The sequence below is a fragment of the Lates calcarifer genome, linkage group LG18, assembly GCF_001640805.2.
Source record: "Lates calcarifer isolate ASB-BC8 linkage group LG18, TLL_Latcal_v3, whole genome shotgun sequence".
In the NCBI taxonomy this organism is placed as follows: Eukaryota; Metazoa; Chordata; class Actinopteri; family Centropomidae; genus Lates; species Lates calcarifer.
In genome coordinates this window covers 8,672,930-8,692,350 of record NC_066850.1, presented here as the reverse complement: position 1 = coordinate 8,692,350, position 19,421 = coordinate 8,672,930, and the positions used below count along the sequence as shown (strand labels likewise).

The 19,421-nt window shown below is 40.0% G+C and overlaps 2 protein-coding genes and 1 long non-coding RNA gene across 15 annotated transcripts in view; 2 read left to right on the top strand and 1 right to left on the bottom strand.

Annotated features, from left to right (window-relative positions):
- The window catches only part of mybpc1 (myosin binding protein C1), a 29,799-nt gene extending 26,700 nt beyond the window's left edge, over positions 1-3,099 (top strand). For 9 of the 10 annotated variants that reach the window (XM_051077708.1, XM_051077706.1, XM_018687052.2 and 6 more), the window contains one exon: positions 2,210-3,099. In XM_051077708.1, the coding sequence (XP_050933665.1) occupies positions 2,210-2,307 (98 nt within the window). In that variant the 3' untranslated portion in view covers positions 2,308-3,099. Of the gene's footprint in view, positions 1-802; positions 842-2,209 lie in introns of all 10 variants that reach the window. The other variant, XM_051077707.1, reaches the window with a different exon arrangement.
- Positions 3,100-3,749: 650 nt separating this feature from the next.
- Positions 3,750-19,420, top strand: chpt1 (choline phosphotransferase 1). Its single transcript, XM_051077715.1, has 8 exons — positions 3,750-4,200; positions 13,006-13,153; positions 13,292-13,433; positions 13,545-13,629; positions 14,148-14,279; positions 14,397-14,559; positions 16,002-16,123; positions 17,826-19,420. The coding sequence occupies exons 1-8, from the start codon at positions 3,961-3,963 to the stop codon at positions 17,940-17,942; spliced, it is 1,149 nt and encodes a 382-aa protein (XP_050933672.1). The 5' UTR covers positions 3,750-3,960; the 3' UTR covers positions 17,943-19,420.
- LOC127143539 (uncharacterized) lies at positions 11,656-12,995 on the bottom strand. Of its 4 annotated transcripts, none has more exons than XR_007815060.1 (3): positions 12,300-12,995; positions 12,033-12,194; positions 11,656-11,744 (listed from the first exon to the last, which is right to left on the bottom strand). It is a non-coding gene; the product is annotated as an uncharacterized LOC127143539 (long non-coding RNA). The 4 variants fall into 4 exon arrangements; XR_007815063.1 differs by having other exon boundaries at positions 11,729-11,753; positions 12,042-12,194; XR_007815062.1 differs by lacking the exon at positions 11,656-11,744 and adding an exon at positions 11,762-11,849.
- Position 19,421: the final 1 nt, after the last annotated feature.

The window sequence follows — 19,421 nt, the reverse complement described above, 5'->3', positions numbered from 1 at the left end:
GGGAGGGGAATCACATTCTGCGAGAACTTGATATTCCATGCTGTGGGGCAGGACAATATGGTCCGTGAAGATGACACAACAAAGGGTGGAGCAAACATATAAAAGCTTGAACAGCAGCTTTTAACATTTCTTGGTGCTCTGTGTGCTTTCTCTCAACTGAAAATGACTTCTAAGGAAAGGTTTTCTGTCAATGAGGTGTTGTCACACAAAAGTAGTGGCTTATAGTCCGGAAATTATGGTAATCTCTGCTAGTGTGTGGGTTGCATTCTGTTTTAATTTGTAAGCACGAAAAACACTAAAAATATTTACATTATAATTTGTAAGGTCTGAACTTATGAATATCTGGTGCAACAGTATCCTGGACACCATTTTCAAAATAGACACAAATAATGACAGAACAATAATAATAATAATAATAATCCACTCGTGTGTGCAGTGCACATAATATCTGGTGACACTTCTCCATCACCACAACATGTAGAGGTTTATCCCCCATGTGTTCTCACACAACTCTGTCCAGCCCAGTCCCTCCTAGCCATCTTGTTCATCATCACAACACACCACCTCAACACACCGGTGTCACCTCAGTAGGCATAACATATAGATCTGTGATGTTTTTGTGTTGTATTATTTAATGTCTCCATCTTAAACTATTCTCCACAGATTCCAGTGTGTCCTTTAGGCCACACAGTTAACTCCTCATATAAAAGAGCTCAGTAATAACTCAACAGTATTCCCTGGTGCACACATATAACTCCATGTAAACATTTTGTTAACCCCTCTTCTTTTCTCTCTCCCCCAGTCCAAACTCAAGAATTGTGAATGTATGTTCTCATATAAGGTAAGCTTTCATATGGTTTTGGCATATGAAGCTTATGTCATTCATTATGCATCTTTCAGCCAGCCTTTGTAACGTCGCTTTTCTCAGTCAGTGGGACTGAAGTAGCTTTTCTTCAAATCAGGACCCAGAGAAAGAACATGTGAAACTGAAATTTAATCAAACGGGATTTGCATGACAGCTTTTGCTAAATGATCCCCCAAGATCCCCTTAGCTGCCTGAATTCAGCAACTCTGTTTTGAATATTTTAATTGAAATTGTGTGACTTTAAAGACTACCTCTCATGTAACTTTGAGCCACAGAAAAGGTGAGTAAAAAGAGTACAATTTTACAAACTCTCTAACATTTGCCAAAAAATCCAGAGCAGCATCTGTTGAAACTGAGTTTTTGCAATGTAGATACATACATCTATATATATATATATATATATGTGTGTGTATGTGTGTGTGTGTGTGGAGGGGGGGGTGTTTTTTTTTTTGTCTCATCGCTGTTGGATAAACTCACACGAGATCAAACAAAGCAAACTAACTCTGGGTATTTTCCATGTTGTGTTTGGAACTACCTGATCAGTGAGGACAGCACTTTTTCCTGTGGTAGGCTTTTGCTTGCTGCAGATGACTGAAGACATTATTCATCAATCTGGATTTTTTGCAAAAATCTTTACATACGTTGTATTTTAGTGGAATCAGTCTTTTCTCCAACTTCTGTGAGCCTGAGCAGATGCAAGCCCTGTCCCACTTCCTTACTACACACTATCTGTAAGCAGGTTTGACTGTATAGTGGTATAAAATATAATTTTTAAAAAGTCAGTATAGGCTAAAATATTCTCGATTTCTGAGTGTGCTGTTGGTGGACACTATTGCCCCACAATACATTGCACTGGAAAATATTAGAACAGATTCTTGATGGTTATAAACAGAGAACAAACAAACTTTGGTCTAGACTGCCATAATATTTGGCACAAACATTTACAGTCCTCGGAGGATAACTCTCCTGACATTTCATCTAGCACAACCAGATCAAATATTCCACTTATTCAGAGAAATATCCAGTTAGCAAAGTTAGCACCTATCTGCTAAAAGAGGATGCTAAGATAATTCATTTATAGTATGGAATTGGGACAAACTGATTTAGAAATGGAGTGTGCACTATATACATGAACTGCTCTGACCACCTCTCTTCTCTCTTCTCACTCCTTATCCAGTGTTGTGAACGTCTGGCTTCTTTTCTTAGCATTGTCTGTTTTGCTTGATCAGCCTGTTGCTCTTCAGCTTTCTTCCTCTCCTTCCTCTTTCTGCTATTCCTTCTTCACATCTGCCTCTGTGCCCCCCAACAATATCACAAGAGTTTTTCCCTCTCCTCCCCCCCCAGGAGGGTTCACCTTCTACGAACTCATGCAACGCGGAGTGCCCCTAAACCTGATTGACAAGTACATGAACGAGGCAAAGGTTGTCGAGCAGGAGAAGTAAAATCGGACAGAGTGAAATGAGACACTTTAGCTTTGCAGACATCTGCTGCTGCTAGTGATCCTCTTCTCTCACCTACTGAGGTCAGCGGCCTGAAAGCAAATGAACGAGGGATGGTGGAGGGACGGTGAGACAGCTGGAAGAGTGTGGGTGAGGGTGTACTGGTCTGTGGTGTGGCATGCTGTGTGCAGATTTGGAGCTAGTTACCGTAGGAAAAAAAAAAGCCAGTTCACTTCTTTGTCACCCTCTTGTGTTTGAAAGAATCTGTGTCAGCTCAGATGCATGTCAGCAGTGTTTTGGTTCTAGCTTTAATGTAGTGTACTCATGTAGCGAGTAAAAAACATACACAAAACACATTGTAGCACAAACAGCGACACACACCTACCGTATTTACATGTTGATTTTTGTTGGGAGTGCTTGTTGAAGGTGACGATGTATTTCTGGGGTCTGAAAGAAGAGAAGAAGGAATGGATAAACAAAAGTTTGGTGTTTATATGGTGTTACAGAACTACGTGGCAAGAAGAATGAAAATAGACTTGCTGGATAAATGAATGTGTTGACCCTTCTTCTGAGGATAATTCACATTAATATTTGTTAATTTCACACTCTGTGTAGGTTATTTATGCCTAATAGAAAATGTAGAGGTCTACACACAGTCCAGATTTTGCATGACATAGTATGATTTTTGAATTCATATTGGACTTGAGGCTTGATTGAGGCTCAATCATGTGTGCATGCCTTTACCTTTGTAATTACAACCCATGGATTACAATAAAAAGTGAATTTTAAAAATGATACCGTTTCCTGTTTTCGTCAAAGACTCACTCTTGAGAAATGTAAGCTCACAAATTATTTTTGAAAAAATGAGAAAACTGTCTCATAATTCTGGCATAATTTAGACGGGAACGAGACTGCTTCAGAACTCACCTGAGAATGATCAGGTTTTTAAGATTTCAATATTTCTGTGATAGTTGCCAGTAAATTTAATGATACATAGCGGAAAGGAACTGTTGGTAACTAATTTGGCGTAATTAATGTTCCAAAATGTAAACAATTATAGGCTAACAAACGCTCGAGGTATGGTCCACAGTGTAACTCACTGAATCCATGGCAACATTATATACTTCCTGTTTCTTCCTGCGCATGTGCCATCTGTATTATTTTTCTGTAATGTACATTATACAGTTAATTATTTTGACATTTACGGGTATTTAACTGGCTAATTCCGGTATCTTTAATTAATACATTTACTTCTGGTTACTTTTAGGCCAGTAAATAAAACTTTCAGGACATTAAATGTACAGCAAATGCAACAGCCGATTTGAAAGGGCCTCAAAATCACCTTTAATAAATATCATCTGTTTATAAAAACCTGTCTGATATGTAAGACATTTTTGTTTAAACCTCCCGGTACACAGTCACATTATTCCCTTCCGGGCTGTCGCTTCCTGCCGCGACGTTACTCGATCAGAAACGTACAGACTATCGACGTCTCATGGTTCCGCCGTGGAAATGGCCTCGTCTATGGCTATAAATGCCAAATGAGCAGCTATTAGTCGGAGTCGACCGAGAGAACACAGCTCTATCTGAGTCACGACCCGGGTGTATTAGGGAGTTTGTTTCGGTATTTTGAGGAGTGACGAGGCAGAAAAGACAATGCCACATTTCCTGTGGCCAGAGCCGCTGTCACCCGCACAACTAAAGCGGCTGGAAGAGCATAAATACAGCGCCTCTGGTCGCTCCCTGTTTGAGCCACCGTGTCAAATCTACTGGAACTGGCTCGTCCAGCAAATTCCGACATGGATCGCACCAAACACGCTGACTATTGTAGGACTGCTGGTCAATATCCTCTCCACAGTGGTGCTTGTGTATTATTGTCCCACGGCAACAGAGGAGGTGAGTAAAGCGACCTTGGTTGAAGTTTCCACACGGAGACTATCCCCAGTTATGTGCCTCTCTCTGGTATGGAGAGAACGCGAATCCTCCATTCAGAAATTGCGTAAATTAAGAACATGTGGCCACCTGCAAGCTTCATATTTCTTAAAAAAGTCACAGTTTTAGATTGTTACTGAATCATCAGAGACTGCTTGTTAATTCGGCATATATTTGAGCCTCACAGCAATTCAACTTTCAATATTAAATAAACCTAATGCCCTCAGCGGTGTATTTTCGCGCGAGGCCGGGGCACTATCAAACGAATCAATACAGAAAGTGGACGTTTTATTGAAGTATGCCCTGTTTTATGTATGCCAGTATAAGCCGAATTACAGACGGTCTCTCGGTGATTCCGGAAATATCATAGATCTCAAGGTGTTACGGTTGTTTGGCCACATAAAAACCAGGACGATTTAAATTGTCAGATTTTTAATCGGATTAGGTGTGATACTGCGCCCCTACGTGAGAGCTGTATTGGGGATAGACGCGTCCGTCTTGTCCTCTCTGTTTTTTGCGTAAGCTCTTGGAAAGTTGACAGCTTTGACGTGTTGTTGTTTGACCGGAATTATATGATGCAGTGTCGCTGATGACAGAACACAGCAGTCTGGGTGAAAATGTTGTTGCTTTTGTTCACTTCACCATTGGAGGGGAGGCCAGTCCGCTCAGCCACACTTGAGTTAATGTAATTACCAAGGATCCAGTTCTTATACAGACTTGAAACTAGAAAAAATAGCTGTTTGGGTGACTAAGTTGACGTGAAATTGCTCCAGGCCCACTTCTAATGTAGTCTTGTCAGCAGATGTCAAAACACTTTTAGCTATAATACAGAAATAGACCTTGCAACATACAGCTGGGCTAACAGTTGGCCTATGATCCACTTAACTTGGGTCTCCCAGTTCACTGTGGAGCAGTGGCTTTAGCCAGAAATGCATAGTTGTGCGTGCGTTTATCAGATTTACACCTTTGTCCAATCAAACTAAGGGAATCTTGCAACTAAGTCCACAGTACATGCAGCATGCTGTTACTGTCAAATTCCACAAGTGCAAAGGCATCTCAGTTTCCTCTTATTATTCAGTAGTGACTGAGGCACATCAGGAATATGTCCACTCTCATTCATGGACTGTAAAGGTATGAAAGTCCCATGCCTGTGTAAACAAACACATATTAGAGGAATTTTTATGATCCTATGGCCACAGTCCAGAGTTTGCCCTAAGGTGACCTCTGTGATAACCCCAAAACAAGCAGACTCTGTCCCCACCAGTCCATGAGCGTCTAAGGACGTGGACTTTGAGGACAGCAGCAGGGCCTCTGAATATTTAGGACAGCATGGGATTCTTGATCTCTCTGGAAACACAGACTTTCTTTGTCTCCCTCACAAACATACACACATGCTCTGATGCTCACACTGCAGTAGTAAACACACTGTGTTGGCGAGCTCCAGTGTCCAGATGGTCGGTAACCTCCACCCTAGTTAGAGGAACCAACTCACTCCCATCAGCTAGAATCCCTCCTTCTTCATACTTAAGCACACACACAGACGCATGGTGTGTACATGGATGTTAAAAACACTAAAATAGAATGTGCTAACACTTGATTTACATCTCACAACACTGGCTACTGGTTATTAACATGTCAGTGGATGAAACAGGTGGATTACTTCAGTAGTAAGTTGTTGTTTTACTGTGAGTAATGACCTGCTGATTTTAAATTGACCAGTTCAGTTTCCCTTGCAAGTACACTGTCAGAACCACGCAGATGAGACCCATCTCATTTCATGATCACTTTTTGAGCACCTATTACCCCTTTAGCCAGTCCCACCAATGTCCATATTTCCACATATCAATAATGAATAAATAATACAAAAAATTATTAAAGTGGTAAAATACAGATAAAGAAGATAGTTACCAAACAAGCAAGAATAATAAGGAAAAAAAGGAAAATTATGGTATCTGGTGAATACCCATAGTAGTAAAATTGACCATGTATATACACTAAGAGTAGGTTTCATTAAACAGAAACGATGGGAATACATATTGAATGTATACAAGACAAGGTCATACTCATTCCCAGCCCCACCTGGGACATGTCTGGGCTACATGGGTGCCAAGTGGGCATGGGCCCAAGATGGGCATCTTATCTGGGGCCCACTTGGGTCAACTAAGGTCTCATATGGGCAAACCCAAATGGGCTCCCTATGTGGGTCCCAGTTGGGTTACTAATGGGAAATGAGTGCATGGGCACAGAATGGGCAACACGAATGGGGCCCATTTGGGTTTCCCAAACGTTCGACATGTGCAAACACAATCAGTCCCATGTAGGCTGACTACATGGGTCCAAGGTGGGACACTGGCTGCTTTTTATTCCTCTACTTATTTATTTACATGACTCTTTTATGTAATCTTTGTTTGGAACAGTAAAGCATCGTCATTTCTGTGAGTCAGAAGCAGAGAGATAAGAGGAGAGTGGCCAGGCTGATGCCAGATGACAGGAAAGGTGACAGCAATCCACAAAAGCATGTCAGTACCCATTAAACATTGAGAATGATCACCTATAGCAGCACTGGAATATTTATAGATTAGTTAAATTATAGGCTTATACAGTATTGTTGTTTGTTGTATTTGCTTACTCCTTGAAATATTTAATATAGAAGAATTAATATTAATTAATTAATATTTAATTAAATTGCAATATTAACAATACTGGGAAAATATTTTTTGACATTTCAAGTATTCATTTATTAATATTTTTGAGACATTAAAAAGGAAACAGATTTTTACTTAGAACTTATTGACCTTTTTAAAAAAACATTCTTTCAGAAGACTGACTAATTAAACCTTTTACTTATTGATTTTCTTAATAATTAATTTATTTAAGATAGGATTTCTTGTAACCCCACTGTTTTTTTATTCCTTTCAAATTTAATTATTTATTTAAAAATGAATACATACAAAATTTTAATGAATCAGTTCATAGTTGCAATTCATTAATTATTAGTCTATATGTCTCTTTTTAACCCCTTCAGAACCTGTGACCACTGGTTCCTGGTAGCTTCATCAATTTGCACTTGCTATAATCTTAACACTTAAAAAATCCTAAGTAAATTTTAAGATAACTCAAAGTTGTAGAGCACAGGATCTTTAAAAGGTTTCATGTCTATGTCAGTGAGCATCAGGTTTAAGAGACATCAGAAGGTGCCGTATTCAGCATGGCATGGTTGGGTGATTTTCTGACATATTTCTTGGCTAAAATATGATTTGAAAATATGTTTATTATATTTGTCCTCTATTTAAAATTCATAATGAAAAAAAAAATGTTTTTAGACTACACAGTGTCAGACATCTTTGAGCTCTTGTGGAATTCATTTGACCTTGACCTTACTGGTTATCAGAGGTATGTGTGACAAAATGACAGATAAACACGTAATATTTGACCCATGTGTGTAAATTTGATGTAGTAATAGAAAAACTATTATAAGTATGAAAGGAAAAATTTAAATAATGATCTGTGGTAATACTTGGAATATTCAATCATAAAATAAACTGATTTCAACAGATAGAGCAAAGAAACACTCACTGTGTGTATTAAATGAATCAATACAGAAAGAGATCCTGAATTAGAGGTTTCAAAACCAGGACAAACCAGGACACCTGATTTTACCGTAATTAAGTAAAAATATTTGTCAAGATGTGTTCGACCTCCAAAAATCTTATGTCAGTAATGCAAAATAGAATGTTTTATGTAAGTGTTTTACTCTCTTTACTCTCTGTGATTCCGTGACTCTCAGGTATAACACCTAACATGCACAGGTATTTAATCAAACACAGGACACATCGTTTCATGATCAGTTTAGTTAGAGTCCCTACAATGACTATGCGTAAACAGATAATGTCCCCCCACCTCACATACACACACACACACACAAAGGATGTGTGATGTGTTCTCAAGTGACATCACAAAGGATGTGTGATATCACTGCCTATGACATCACACGCTCTACTGAGACTTTAACAGGGAACTACCAGGAGCCTTAAACACAAAATTTTGAAAAATTTGAACAGGCTGTTGTTTCATTGACACAGCAGTGGAAAAGGACACAGACATGGAGGATAACCAACCAGAGATTACCATGGAGAACAGAGGTGGGCCTGTAAACATTGACCAAATGTTTACAGCTGAAGATATTCCACGCATTGTTAAAGTTTTTAAAGAGGCTGATGAGGATGGCTCTGGAGCACTGGACATAGATGAATTTTGCATTGTTATGGAAAGACTGTTTGGGTCTGTAAACAAAGCAGACCTTGAAGTCCTCCATATGCAGGTAGACGCTAATTGTGATCTGACGGTTGATATTGGGGAACTGCTGAACTTCCTCTTGAATAAGAAAACCAATTTGGATTTCAAGGATCAAGCATTTCCCAAACCTCTAAAAATTATCCCGGTGAATCACTACAAAGACATTGTTCGTATCTTGTTCCTCCCCTTCATGGAGGACAAGGACACTAATTTTGAATTAGATTTGTTAGGAAAAGGGCAAACAAGGCCTTACCAGAAGGGCAGATACCTATCTGTCAGTACAGATGGTGTCCTCAACTTCTGGAGTGACGATTTTGAAATTTCATATACAGTCCCACTGTACAACAATGAAAAGACCCTGCCGTATTCTCATAAAAAGAAAATGTGTGTTACGGATATGGTGTTTATTAGAGACCTAAAACAGCTGGCTGTTTCTACCACCGGCAGAGATATATATTTTTATGAATGCCCTGAACTATCAGAGGCTTTCGCAATTTCTTATGCTTTAATACTGGAGGAAAACACTGTAACGACCATGAACTACTGGTCTAATGGCGCTCAAGGAGTGTTTTCTTTCGGTGACACTAAAGGCTTTGTATATACATTCATTTCAAATAATGTATATGCAAATGGCCTCTTCAGTTCAGCAGCATATGAGACAGTTTCTCTTGAAAAATATTCAACTGTCTATGTGTCATCTTTATTAAAAAATACATATGAAGACTTCCTCTATGTTAAGAACAACATCTTTCCTGGGGAGTGCAATGAAGTCAAGTACTTTCAATCACTTGGCTGCTTTGCCATCTGCAGTAAGCCATGCAACACCATGGTCCTAACTGCCCTCCCCCAGCCATCCAATCTCAAGCCCTCAAAAACCATATTTGAGAGCAAAGGAGATGGTGAGTTTTTCAGATGTATTGAATACTCCCCTTCTGCTGAGCGTCTGGTGACTGGTGGTGCAGACGGCTTGCTGCGGTTGTGGTTTCCACACAGAAACACATCCTGCGCAGATGCATTAAAAGGTCATGTCAGACCCGTCACCCACATTGCATTTAATCATAGGAACCAAATATTGATTAGTCTCTCTGAGGACATGAATGTTCGTGTGTGGTCGGAGAATGGCTGGGTGTGTAGGCAAAGCTTCCAGGTTCATGGTATGGGGCAGGCCCAAATCTCCAGTTTGTGTTATAATATATATAACAATGAGCTTGTCCTGGCTAACTCAAATATAGGACAGTGCCTGGGAAGAGGAACAGACGTATTTAAAGACACGTTAACCTCACATGACAAACCTCTGTGCTCTGCGCTTTATCATAGCATTTTCAAACAGGTCGTCTCTGTTTGCCAGAATGGCATGGTGACAGTGTGGGATATTATAACAGGAAAGGCTGTCATGCAATTTAAGCTAACTCCAGAACACCAAGTGGGGCTTACTGCAATTTCCTTTGATGGTCCACGGCGCAGACTAATCACCGTCTCTCAGGATGGTAGAGTGAGACTGTGGAACTTCAACACTGGAGAAGAACTTGCCGTTCTTCCTGTGACTGTACCAAGGAAGGTGACAAGTATAATCTGTTTAAACAACAGAGTTTTTGTGGCAGGAAAGAACTCCAAGACTATTTTTGACTTGGATATTGAGGGATATGATGCCAGATATTTAGAGCATGATTATTTGGATGACATTTCATCAATGGATGTGCACAATAACACACTGGTTACCGCCTCCAGCAATGGAAATATTGTTATTTGGGATTCGGACACTGCTGAGGCTCTCTTCTGGATTAATGCCAGTAAGAGCCCTCGAACATACATGGCAGGCAAAAATGCTCAGGGCCGCAGTGGGAATTTGCCTCTTGAGAAGACACCAAAAATGGTTTGCGAGATGAAGGCAAGAACCCTACAGAAAAAATGTACAGGTGTGACAGAGGAAAAGGCCGGTTTGAATGCTAGTCCTCTTATTATATGTCTGAAGACCAGGTTGGAGGGTGTTGACAAAGCCACGCTGCTGACTTCTGCAGATGGCTACATCTGTGCTTGGTCTGTTAATAGCAAGGGAGGTCTCCTAGCAAAGTTCAGGGCTGTCAGACATGAAGATGCAGTCATTACCACCATGTCAACCGATGCCAAGGAAGAGACACTAATCACAGGGGATAGTAGTGGAAGAGTGTACTTGTGGGACATTAAGGGATTTGGGTTTAAAAAACAGGCAGACACAGGACCATTTGAGGATATAAATGGGTGGCGTGTGTCACTGTGTCCACCTCCACTGTTGGGCTCCTGGCAAGCCCATCTTACAGGTGTGACGAGTGCCTTGTATGATCCCAGGAGTAAAAATGTAGTCACTGCAGGTATGGACCACAACATCTGGCTGTGGACAAACACAGGTGGATGCATAGGTCTCTTTGGGAGAGATCAATGGGATGATGTAGACCTCTTGCCTGAAGAGAGCGCCAATAAGGAGCAGGCAGGAAAAAAGCGCACAACAGTGACAACACAGCCATTCCCCGAGGAACCAACATCACCACCTGTATCGCCCTCACCTGACATGTACGAAATCATCAGCAGATTTTATGAGGAACTTGAGAGGCAACCAGAAGAACCAAAGGTTGAATCTCCAACATATATTGAAAAATTAAGTGCCGCATTTCTTGTCTCTTGCCCTGTGCGTCCGTCATCACCACCACTACCTGACCTCAAAGATTTAGATTACAGATTGAAGAAGTTTGTGATAAAAGCTGAGCAAAACAATGATAAGTGTATAACTTTGCTCAAGCTATCATCTGAACTTGTTAGAAAAGGAAGACAAATAGAACACCTCTATCCAGTGCAAGAGCAGCAAGAGGACATACAGGGGTCTGAACAAATTTCAGAACCCATAAGTGAGCACATTAAATTTAAGCCACGCTCACCTCGGACACCTCTCATCAAAAGTCGTGCTGACACCAGACAGACTTCTCCAAAGGCGGCACCTCCACATTTGAAATGGACCAGGACCAAATATGGACGCCGTGTGCTAAAGATACAACCGGAGGACACAATGCAAGGCAGAGTCATCAGACAGTCTCCAACAATGACCCTGCCAATCAAAGTGGGGTCTCAACTCAAGCCACATCCACCTGTAGCTAAAAAGGGGTCTGAACATACAGGGCATGTACGTTTACCACCTACGTCTGATGCGGTGCAACCTACGAATAATCAGGGCCAACTCAAACCTCGTCCACCTATAGTTAAAAAGGGGTCTGAACATACAGGGCATGTACGCTTACCACCTATGTCTGATAAGGTGCAGCCCACAAATAATCAGGGCCAATTCAAACCTCGTCCACCTATAGTTAAAAAGGGGTCTGAACATACAGGGCATGTACGCTTACCACCTATGTCTGATGCGGTGCAGCTACAATAATCAGGCCACTCAACCTCGTCCACCTGTATTAAAGGTCTGAACACAGCATACGCATACCACTACGTCTGATGTGCGAATAATCAGGGCCAACTCAAACCTCATCCACCTATAGTTAAAAAGGGGTCTGAACATACAGGGCATGTACGTTTACCACCTATCTCTGATAAGGTGCAGCCCACAAATAATCAGGGCCAATTCAAACCTCATCCACCTATAGTTAAAAAGGGGTCTGAACATACAAGGCATGTACGTTTACCACCTATCTTTGATAAGGTGCAGCCCACAAATAATCAGGGCCAATTCAAACCTCGTCCACCTATAGTTAAAAAGGGGTCTGAACATACAGGGCATGTACGTTTACCACCTATCTCTGATAAGGTGCAGCCCACAAATAATCAGGGCCAATTCAAACCTCGTCCACCTATAGTTAAAAAGGGGTCTGAACATACAGGGCATGTACGTTTACCACCTATCTCTGATAAGGTGCAGCCCACAAATAATCAGGGCCAATTCAAACCTCGTCCACCTATAGTTAAAAAGGGGTCTGAACATACAGGGCATGTACGCAATAATGAGAGCTCACAAAAGCTCAGGCTGGGAAGACATTCCTAATGAATTTAAAAACAAACATAAAACAAACATCATCAAGGGTTTACACCAGGTATTCTGGTTTACTCCCAAATTCACAATGAATTTAAAAAAAAAAATCCAATAATAAAAATAAAAAACATTTCCTGCATGTATTTGATTGATTTCATAGTTTCATTAACAGGAATGACTAGATTTATCTGTAATAGACAAACATGCATTTTTACACTAGATTGTAATCTGTTTGGCAACTGGTATGCACTTTGAAATGAATTTTGCTGGCAACTGTTAATAAATTTAAACTGTATTAAGAATGAGTTGTGTGTTTTTTTGTTGTTTTTTTTGAGCATCAACTGGTGCACAAGTATAAATGCTCACAATAGTGTTTGTAGAGGTATAAACCAAGTGTGAATTGCTTCACCAAAGAACAAGGTCGTGTTTTTGTGAGCAGGGTTCCCTAAATAAATTCCTTTGTTCCTCAGGCTCCGTCCTGGGCCTTCATCCTAAGTGCTCTCGGCCTGTTCATCTACCAGTCTCTGGATGCTATTGATGGGAAACAGGCCCGGAGGACAAACAGCAGCTCTGCACTTGGAGAGCTCTTTGACCACGGCTGTGATGCTGTGTCCACAGGTACTCTACCACTGAATTGTAGACAGTTAAAATCAGGTGTATTAATTGATTAAGGAGAAGTTCTGTTATTTCAAGATATTCATATTCATGTTTCTGTCTTTTCATGTCTTTTTTTTTCCTGTTCCTGTCTCCCTACAGTGTTTGTTGCTGTAGGGACATGCATTTCATGTGGAATCGGAAGATACTCAAACTGGATGTTCTTCTGTGGTTTCATCGGGATGTTCATGTTCTTCTGCGCCCACTGGCAGACCTATGTGTCAGGGACTCTCCGCTTTGGCCTGTAAGTCACATGTTCAGCAGTGCAATATGTGCCCACTTGTTTAAACTGCTGAGCTTTTCTTTTTCGAAAGGCAAAAGCTAATCTCACTCTTCCCTGCTACTTTCTGCACAGAGTTGACGTCACAGAGGTGCAGGTCGCCATCATGATCATGTATTTGATGTCGGCTTTTGGAGGCGTGAGCCTTTGGCAAACCACGGTAACTGAGAAAAAAATGTTTTTGTACAGTCACATGTACAAATCTGCAAATACTGTACACACTCAGGAACACTTTCATTTCACCTCGAGTGTATAGTAAGAGATTTTCTTTCATTAGTTTTTACACTATACTAATCTTATCTAAAACAATTCCTAGTTTTTAGTCTTTCTAGTCTTTTAAATAGAATTTGTGTTTTACTTTTACTCTGCTGCCTTTGGAGGCTTGACTTAACATCACATGAGAGAAATGAGAAGGTAAATATGGGTAGCTAATGCCATGGCAACAGGTCATCTGTTAGACATGATCTGGCTCAAAAAGCTGATGATGTCACCTGCATTGTTTTTTGTTTTCTTTTTTTTAATTTATTTTGTTTTGTTTTTTTTGTTTTGTTTTTTTTTGCTTTGCCCTCCCATCACGCTCGGCTTGCCTGCAGCTTTCATATAAGCACTTTTCTTCTGTCTATAAGGAGAAAGCTTTTGTGTCTTCACATTAATTTGACACTCACGTGTTTTTTTTAGTTGCCCATCATTGGACTGAAGCTGTACGCCTTCCCCATCATGGGCATCGTCGGGGGGGCCCTCTACTCCTGCTACAACTATTTCTATGTCATTTTGAATGGAGGTGTTGGCAAAAATGGCTCCACTGTGGCTGTAAGTCAACACACATATTCATGCTTTACACTCTATGCAAAAGTCAGGAGACAGATGCGATGCCTAAACATGTACAGTATATAATACATGTAATTAATAAATAATCCTGTTGTGTAGGACACCAGCGTGCTGAGTCCTGGTTTGCACATCGGTCTCATCCTCACCCTGGCCTTCATCATTTTCAAGAAGTCATCCAGCCACCTGTTTGAGCACCACCCCTGTCTGTACCTGCTCACCTTTGGCATGGTGATATCCAAGATCTCCAACAAACTGGTGGTAGGTTTGACATTTCCATCACCCTTGAACCGCTGGTTTTTTATTTTTGGCTCAATATGTTTTAGTAATATCCCAACAATGCTGATAGCATTCACACTACAGGTCTTCTAATCTTTATTCTTCAACAACTTATTCTTCCGTATGTTTTTTGGCTTCTAACTAATTCTGCATACTCTGTGCTACAAAAACCATTCAACTATTAAAACGTTCAGCTCTTTTAGGACATTTCTGCTGTTCTGCTCCTCTGCTGTTCATTTGTACATTTTGTACATTTTTGTGCTTCCGTTCTCCTGTCCATATATTTCACTTTTCACACACAGTTTATACTTCAAATTGTATACACTAACTAAGCCATAGGATTTGCAGTGTTTCAGGTAGCATCCCTTTCAGCGCAGAGAGGAGCCTTCACTGATTCCATAGAGAGCCATGTAAAACCATCTCAGCTCCTCTTTAGGAAAAACAGAAACCAAGCCAGTTTTGAAACTGCGACACAGATTTCATTGATAACAGCTATGGTTTTTTAATCAATAGCACAAGTTCCAGAGGTGCATTGAGCCACCTCTCAGTATTGTGTGACTGAATGAGGGCCAGCTTACTGCAGCTACCTATACACAGGTGATGGACATTTGGTCATTAACACGACCTCTGCTCTCTGTGCTGTTCACACACACATACACATACAACTGAGACCTGTACATTTACACATGGGCCATTCTCACCGGTGGCCTTCCCCTACACAGATTTCAACTTTAAGACATATACACGCACACACCTACATACAACTGAGACCTGCACATTAACACATTGGTCATTTTGATTGGTGATTTACCCTTACACAGATTTCTCCTTTTAATTGTCCCTCACCTCTCTCTCCTCTCTCGCTCGCTCTCTCTCTCTTGCGCACACACAGATACGACTGAGACCTAATTCTCTGTTCTCTCTCCAACATGTTTGTGCTTTCTGCTTTTCTATCTAATGCACTTAAGCTTCCATCTCCAGTTTTACATTTTGACTTCCAACTTTTGATTCTGCATTTAGCAGTTTTTCCTTTCTGCTTCCACCCTGCTACAGAAATCATTAAATTATCAAAAAGTTTAAACTTTTAACCACATTACATTTATGCTTATCCAACTTTCTTCAACTCTTTATGCTGTTCAACTTTGTCTGCAATTCTGCTATTCAAATGAATGCTTCAGCTGTTGTTTTACCTTTCAGTTTAAATTTTTTCCTCTGCATTTAACTGTTTTTCTGCTAGCACTGCCTCAGCAATTACTTTTGACTGACTTTTTTAAAGTTTTTATTCTGCAGTTCAACAATAATTTCAGCCAATTTAAGCATTGTTACAGTGATCCATTCAGCTATCAGCATTCACACGCATTTTCTACAGGAAATGCATTTTCTAGTTTGATTTGTGTTTTATGTTTTTTGCACCTCCTATGCAGGTAGCGCACATGACCAAGAGTGAGCTGCACCTCCCAGACACAGCCTTTATAGGCCCCGGCCTCCTCTTCCTCAACCAGTACTTCAACAGCTTCATAGATGAGCACATAGTCCTCTGGATTGCCATGGTCAGTACTCAACAAACCTATAGCAGTTTTTTTATAGCAAGTTTTTTTTCTTTTTTTCTTTTTTTTTTTTAAAAAAAAGGGTACTTCAAAATTTGGGGAACGTTAGAGAGGCAGATTTTTTTTAAAAAGTGGTCAAAATTGGAAAGTAAAGGCCAAGATATCTTGGCTTATAGTCCCAAGTATGGGTCAAGCCAAAACACAGGGTCCTACAGTTCACAAAGTGCAACCTGCATTTGTCAGACTTTAGAAAATATTATCCAACTGTTTTCTGCTCAGGCTAGTTCTCTTTTTTTTAAACAAGTAAACTCAACTGAATGTTGAAAATTGGTGGTATGCTCCTTTATTTGTCACATTTGTTTTTACCAAGATATTACTGACATAAAGTAAGACCTGTGACCCTAATCACCACTCAACATGTACAAAGTGCAAGTGAACTGTGTACAGTATATCATTTAGAGGTGTATAATCATTAATCAGACACCACTGGTTGTTATCAAGTTTTTAAGAGACTGGCCTGCTCAGTTTATCTTTAAAGTCATGAACACATAAATAATTTATGTAATTTGTGTATATGTAAACTCTGCACTGCCCAAAATGACGAATGTGCACTGTAATGGAAACTGTAATACACTGTCATGAACACGAAGTAAATATTAAATACAGTATAATTGATGTTGGCATATGCTCACCATGTTGGCTGTTTGGCTACTGTAGTGTTGTATAAACTGTACATCACTGCACACACGCCACATCCAGACAAGCAGAAGCAGATTTATCTTTTAAGGCTGTTGCAAAACATTGGAACTGCTACAGAGAAAAGCATCATTCAACCGGAAGAACCAACCAAACATTTACACAGCTAATGCCCTCTGTTCTTCTCCACACACACCTGGTTCAGTTCAGAGCTACACGTTTTTACAGCTTAATTGAACCAGGCGTGGAGCGCAGCAGCACCAAAACACATGCAGGACAGGTGAGACCTGATTTTAAAAAACGCTCTACAGTAGTTACACGGCAGCGCGCTGGCTTTCAGTCTTGCCCATGAGACACTGGTTTTCACTTTAATCATCTAATCAGAGACTCGGTACACCTGTAGTTCAAGGTTCAGTGCACAGCTCCTTTTAGACTGATAAACCTTCCTTTGCCATCACTATGATGTGTTTACTGTCCTGTCTATGCAGCTCTACTACAATAAAATGACTATGTAACTTTGTACTTGCCTTAGAGGCATCCTCTGGCCATCCTCTGAGGTGTAGAATCTGTTGCTGCAACTTCTCAGACAAACAACGTGTTGAGTGAAGCACAGGTGAACCCAGGTGTTACTAATAACCTTAAACGATGGGTCTGTTCTATTCACGAGCCAGCATGTACCAGGACTCTGAAACTGAAGCAGCCAAATGAAATTCAGAAACTGGTTTCATTTACTTTAAAATACTAATACTAATAAATTTTAAAATACTGTTGATAATAATGAAAAAAAAACTATATAATATATACCTTGCATTGCCTGTGGTTGCTTCACTAGAGATGGTTCTAAAAACACAAGTTGACCAATCTAAACAAACCTAGTGTATTTGTTAAAGCCCTAAGCTACTTCAGATGGTATTTAACATTTATTTATTTACTGGTTGATCCTATGTATACCAACACAGTTTTACCTGGCCCATGTCGTACATAATCGTGGTTGTTCATGTCCCTTTAGGTGCTCTCTCTGCTGGATCTAACACGCTACTGCACAGGCGTGTGCCTCCAGATCGCCTCCCACCTGCGCATCCAAGTCTTCAGCATCACGCCACCGAGCCACGCCCACCGTGACTGACGGCTTGCCCGGCGGGAGGAGGCGGGGGGAGATGCAGACCTCTCCCCGCTCCTGAAAGCAGACGAAGATTGCCACGACGACCGCGAGGAGAGGCCCTCGACCCTGAGCCACTGCAGCCTTGACAAAGTGACCACTTCTGATTAAAACTGCCTCCTCTAGCAGACGGAAAAAAGAAAATCAACTCTACACTACAAACCAAAAAAATAATGTGTTTGAAAAGCATGGGTATATTGAATTGGTGGTACCGGAGTGTCCATTGAATCGATTTTAATTTAAACATTAGTGCATGTCAGAAAATAAAGTATAGATTTTTACAGGAACTCTTTAACCTCGCTTATTCAACTTATTCGACACCAAAAAGGCTTTTTTTTTCCGCAGATACTTTATAGCTTGGGCAAACATCAAAGTATCTTCTTTAAATCTCTGAAGTATGCCCAAACTGAATTGAGTACCTGCTGAAATGCTTCTATTTTTATTTATTCAATGAATGTGACTCAATCTGAAACGAATCAGAGCTTGAAAACACAGATTCAAATTATTAAAAATGACCTTTAAAACCTCATATAATTTCCAATGATGTTTGCAATGTGGACTGGCAGGTTGTCAATGAGCTACGTGAAAGGGTGATGGGGTGTGTTAATGCTGATTAATGATGACTGGTTTTCTATCGGGCTTCCCTCACACACACACCTCTCCTGTTTTGAAATATTTTATTCTCTGTTTAATCATCTCATCTTACAGTCCTGGAAAATAGAATAAAAAAAACCCATCTCACCTCAGGCCTTTAGAGCCGTCAGCTGATGAAGCATTAACACTCGATCTGTTCTGCTTTCTCTGTTCTTCTCCCTGAAGGGCTAATAATTATTTCTGATTGTACAGAATTCAACTGAAGACGCCTTAAATATTTTTGTTGTAATTACTGTTTTTCTTGTGAATATTTAAAGCAGCTTTGTACGTTTCTTCTTTGTTTTTCACTGAAATATACCATGCAAACAATAGTAATAATACAGTGCGACTGGAAGGTTTTTTTTTCACATGAAGTTTTTTCACTTATACAAAATGTCAATTATGTATAGGTAATTGATTGATTTGGTTCCTAAAGATTTGTTATCAGTAATTTTGTAATGATTGAATATTACTGAACAGTTGACACATTATTCAGGTTCTTTTGGATCAAAAGGGATATTTCTGTAGTGCCGGTAAACTATATTTAAAAGTAATTTTAAAAAAGGTATTCTTGATTTTATTTGGAAAAATAAAATTATCTTCCTCTCATATTCTGCTTTGGCAGGATTATGGATATTATAGAGGGGCATGTCCTAAAAAGATGATTTTTTTTTTTTTTTTAACTATGCATTCAAATGTACAGCCTTGATTTAAACACCACGTTGCTCTGTTCAATAATAACAGTAAAACACCTTTCTACTAACAGATGTCATGAGTGGAAATGATTGTAATAAAGAAATATTTTTCATGTGT

What these genes read in the sequence shown, in the direction of transcription:
- chpt1 (XM_051077715.1), top strand. Translation starts at nt 3,961, where the DNA reads ATGCCACATTTCCTGTGGCCAGAGCCGCTGTCACCCGCACAACTAAAG. An exon ending in TGAGCCTTTGGCAAACCACG is followed by an intron (nt 13,630 to 14,147) that starts GTAACTGAGAAA and finishes TGTTTTTTTTAG; the next exon opens with TTGCCCATCATTGGACTGAA. An exon ending in TAGTCCTCTGGATTGCCATG is followed by an intron (nt 16,124 to 17,825) that starts GTCAGTACTCAA and finishes ATGTCCCTTTAG; the next exon opens with GTGCTCTCTCTGCTGGATCT.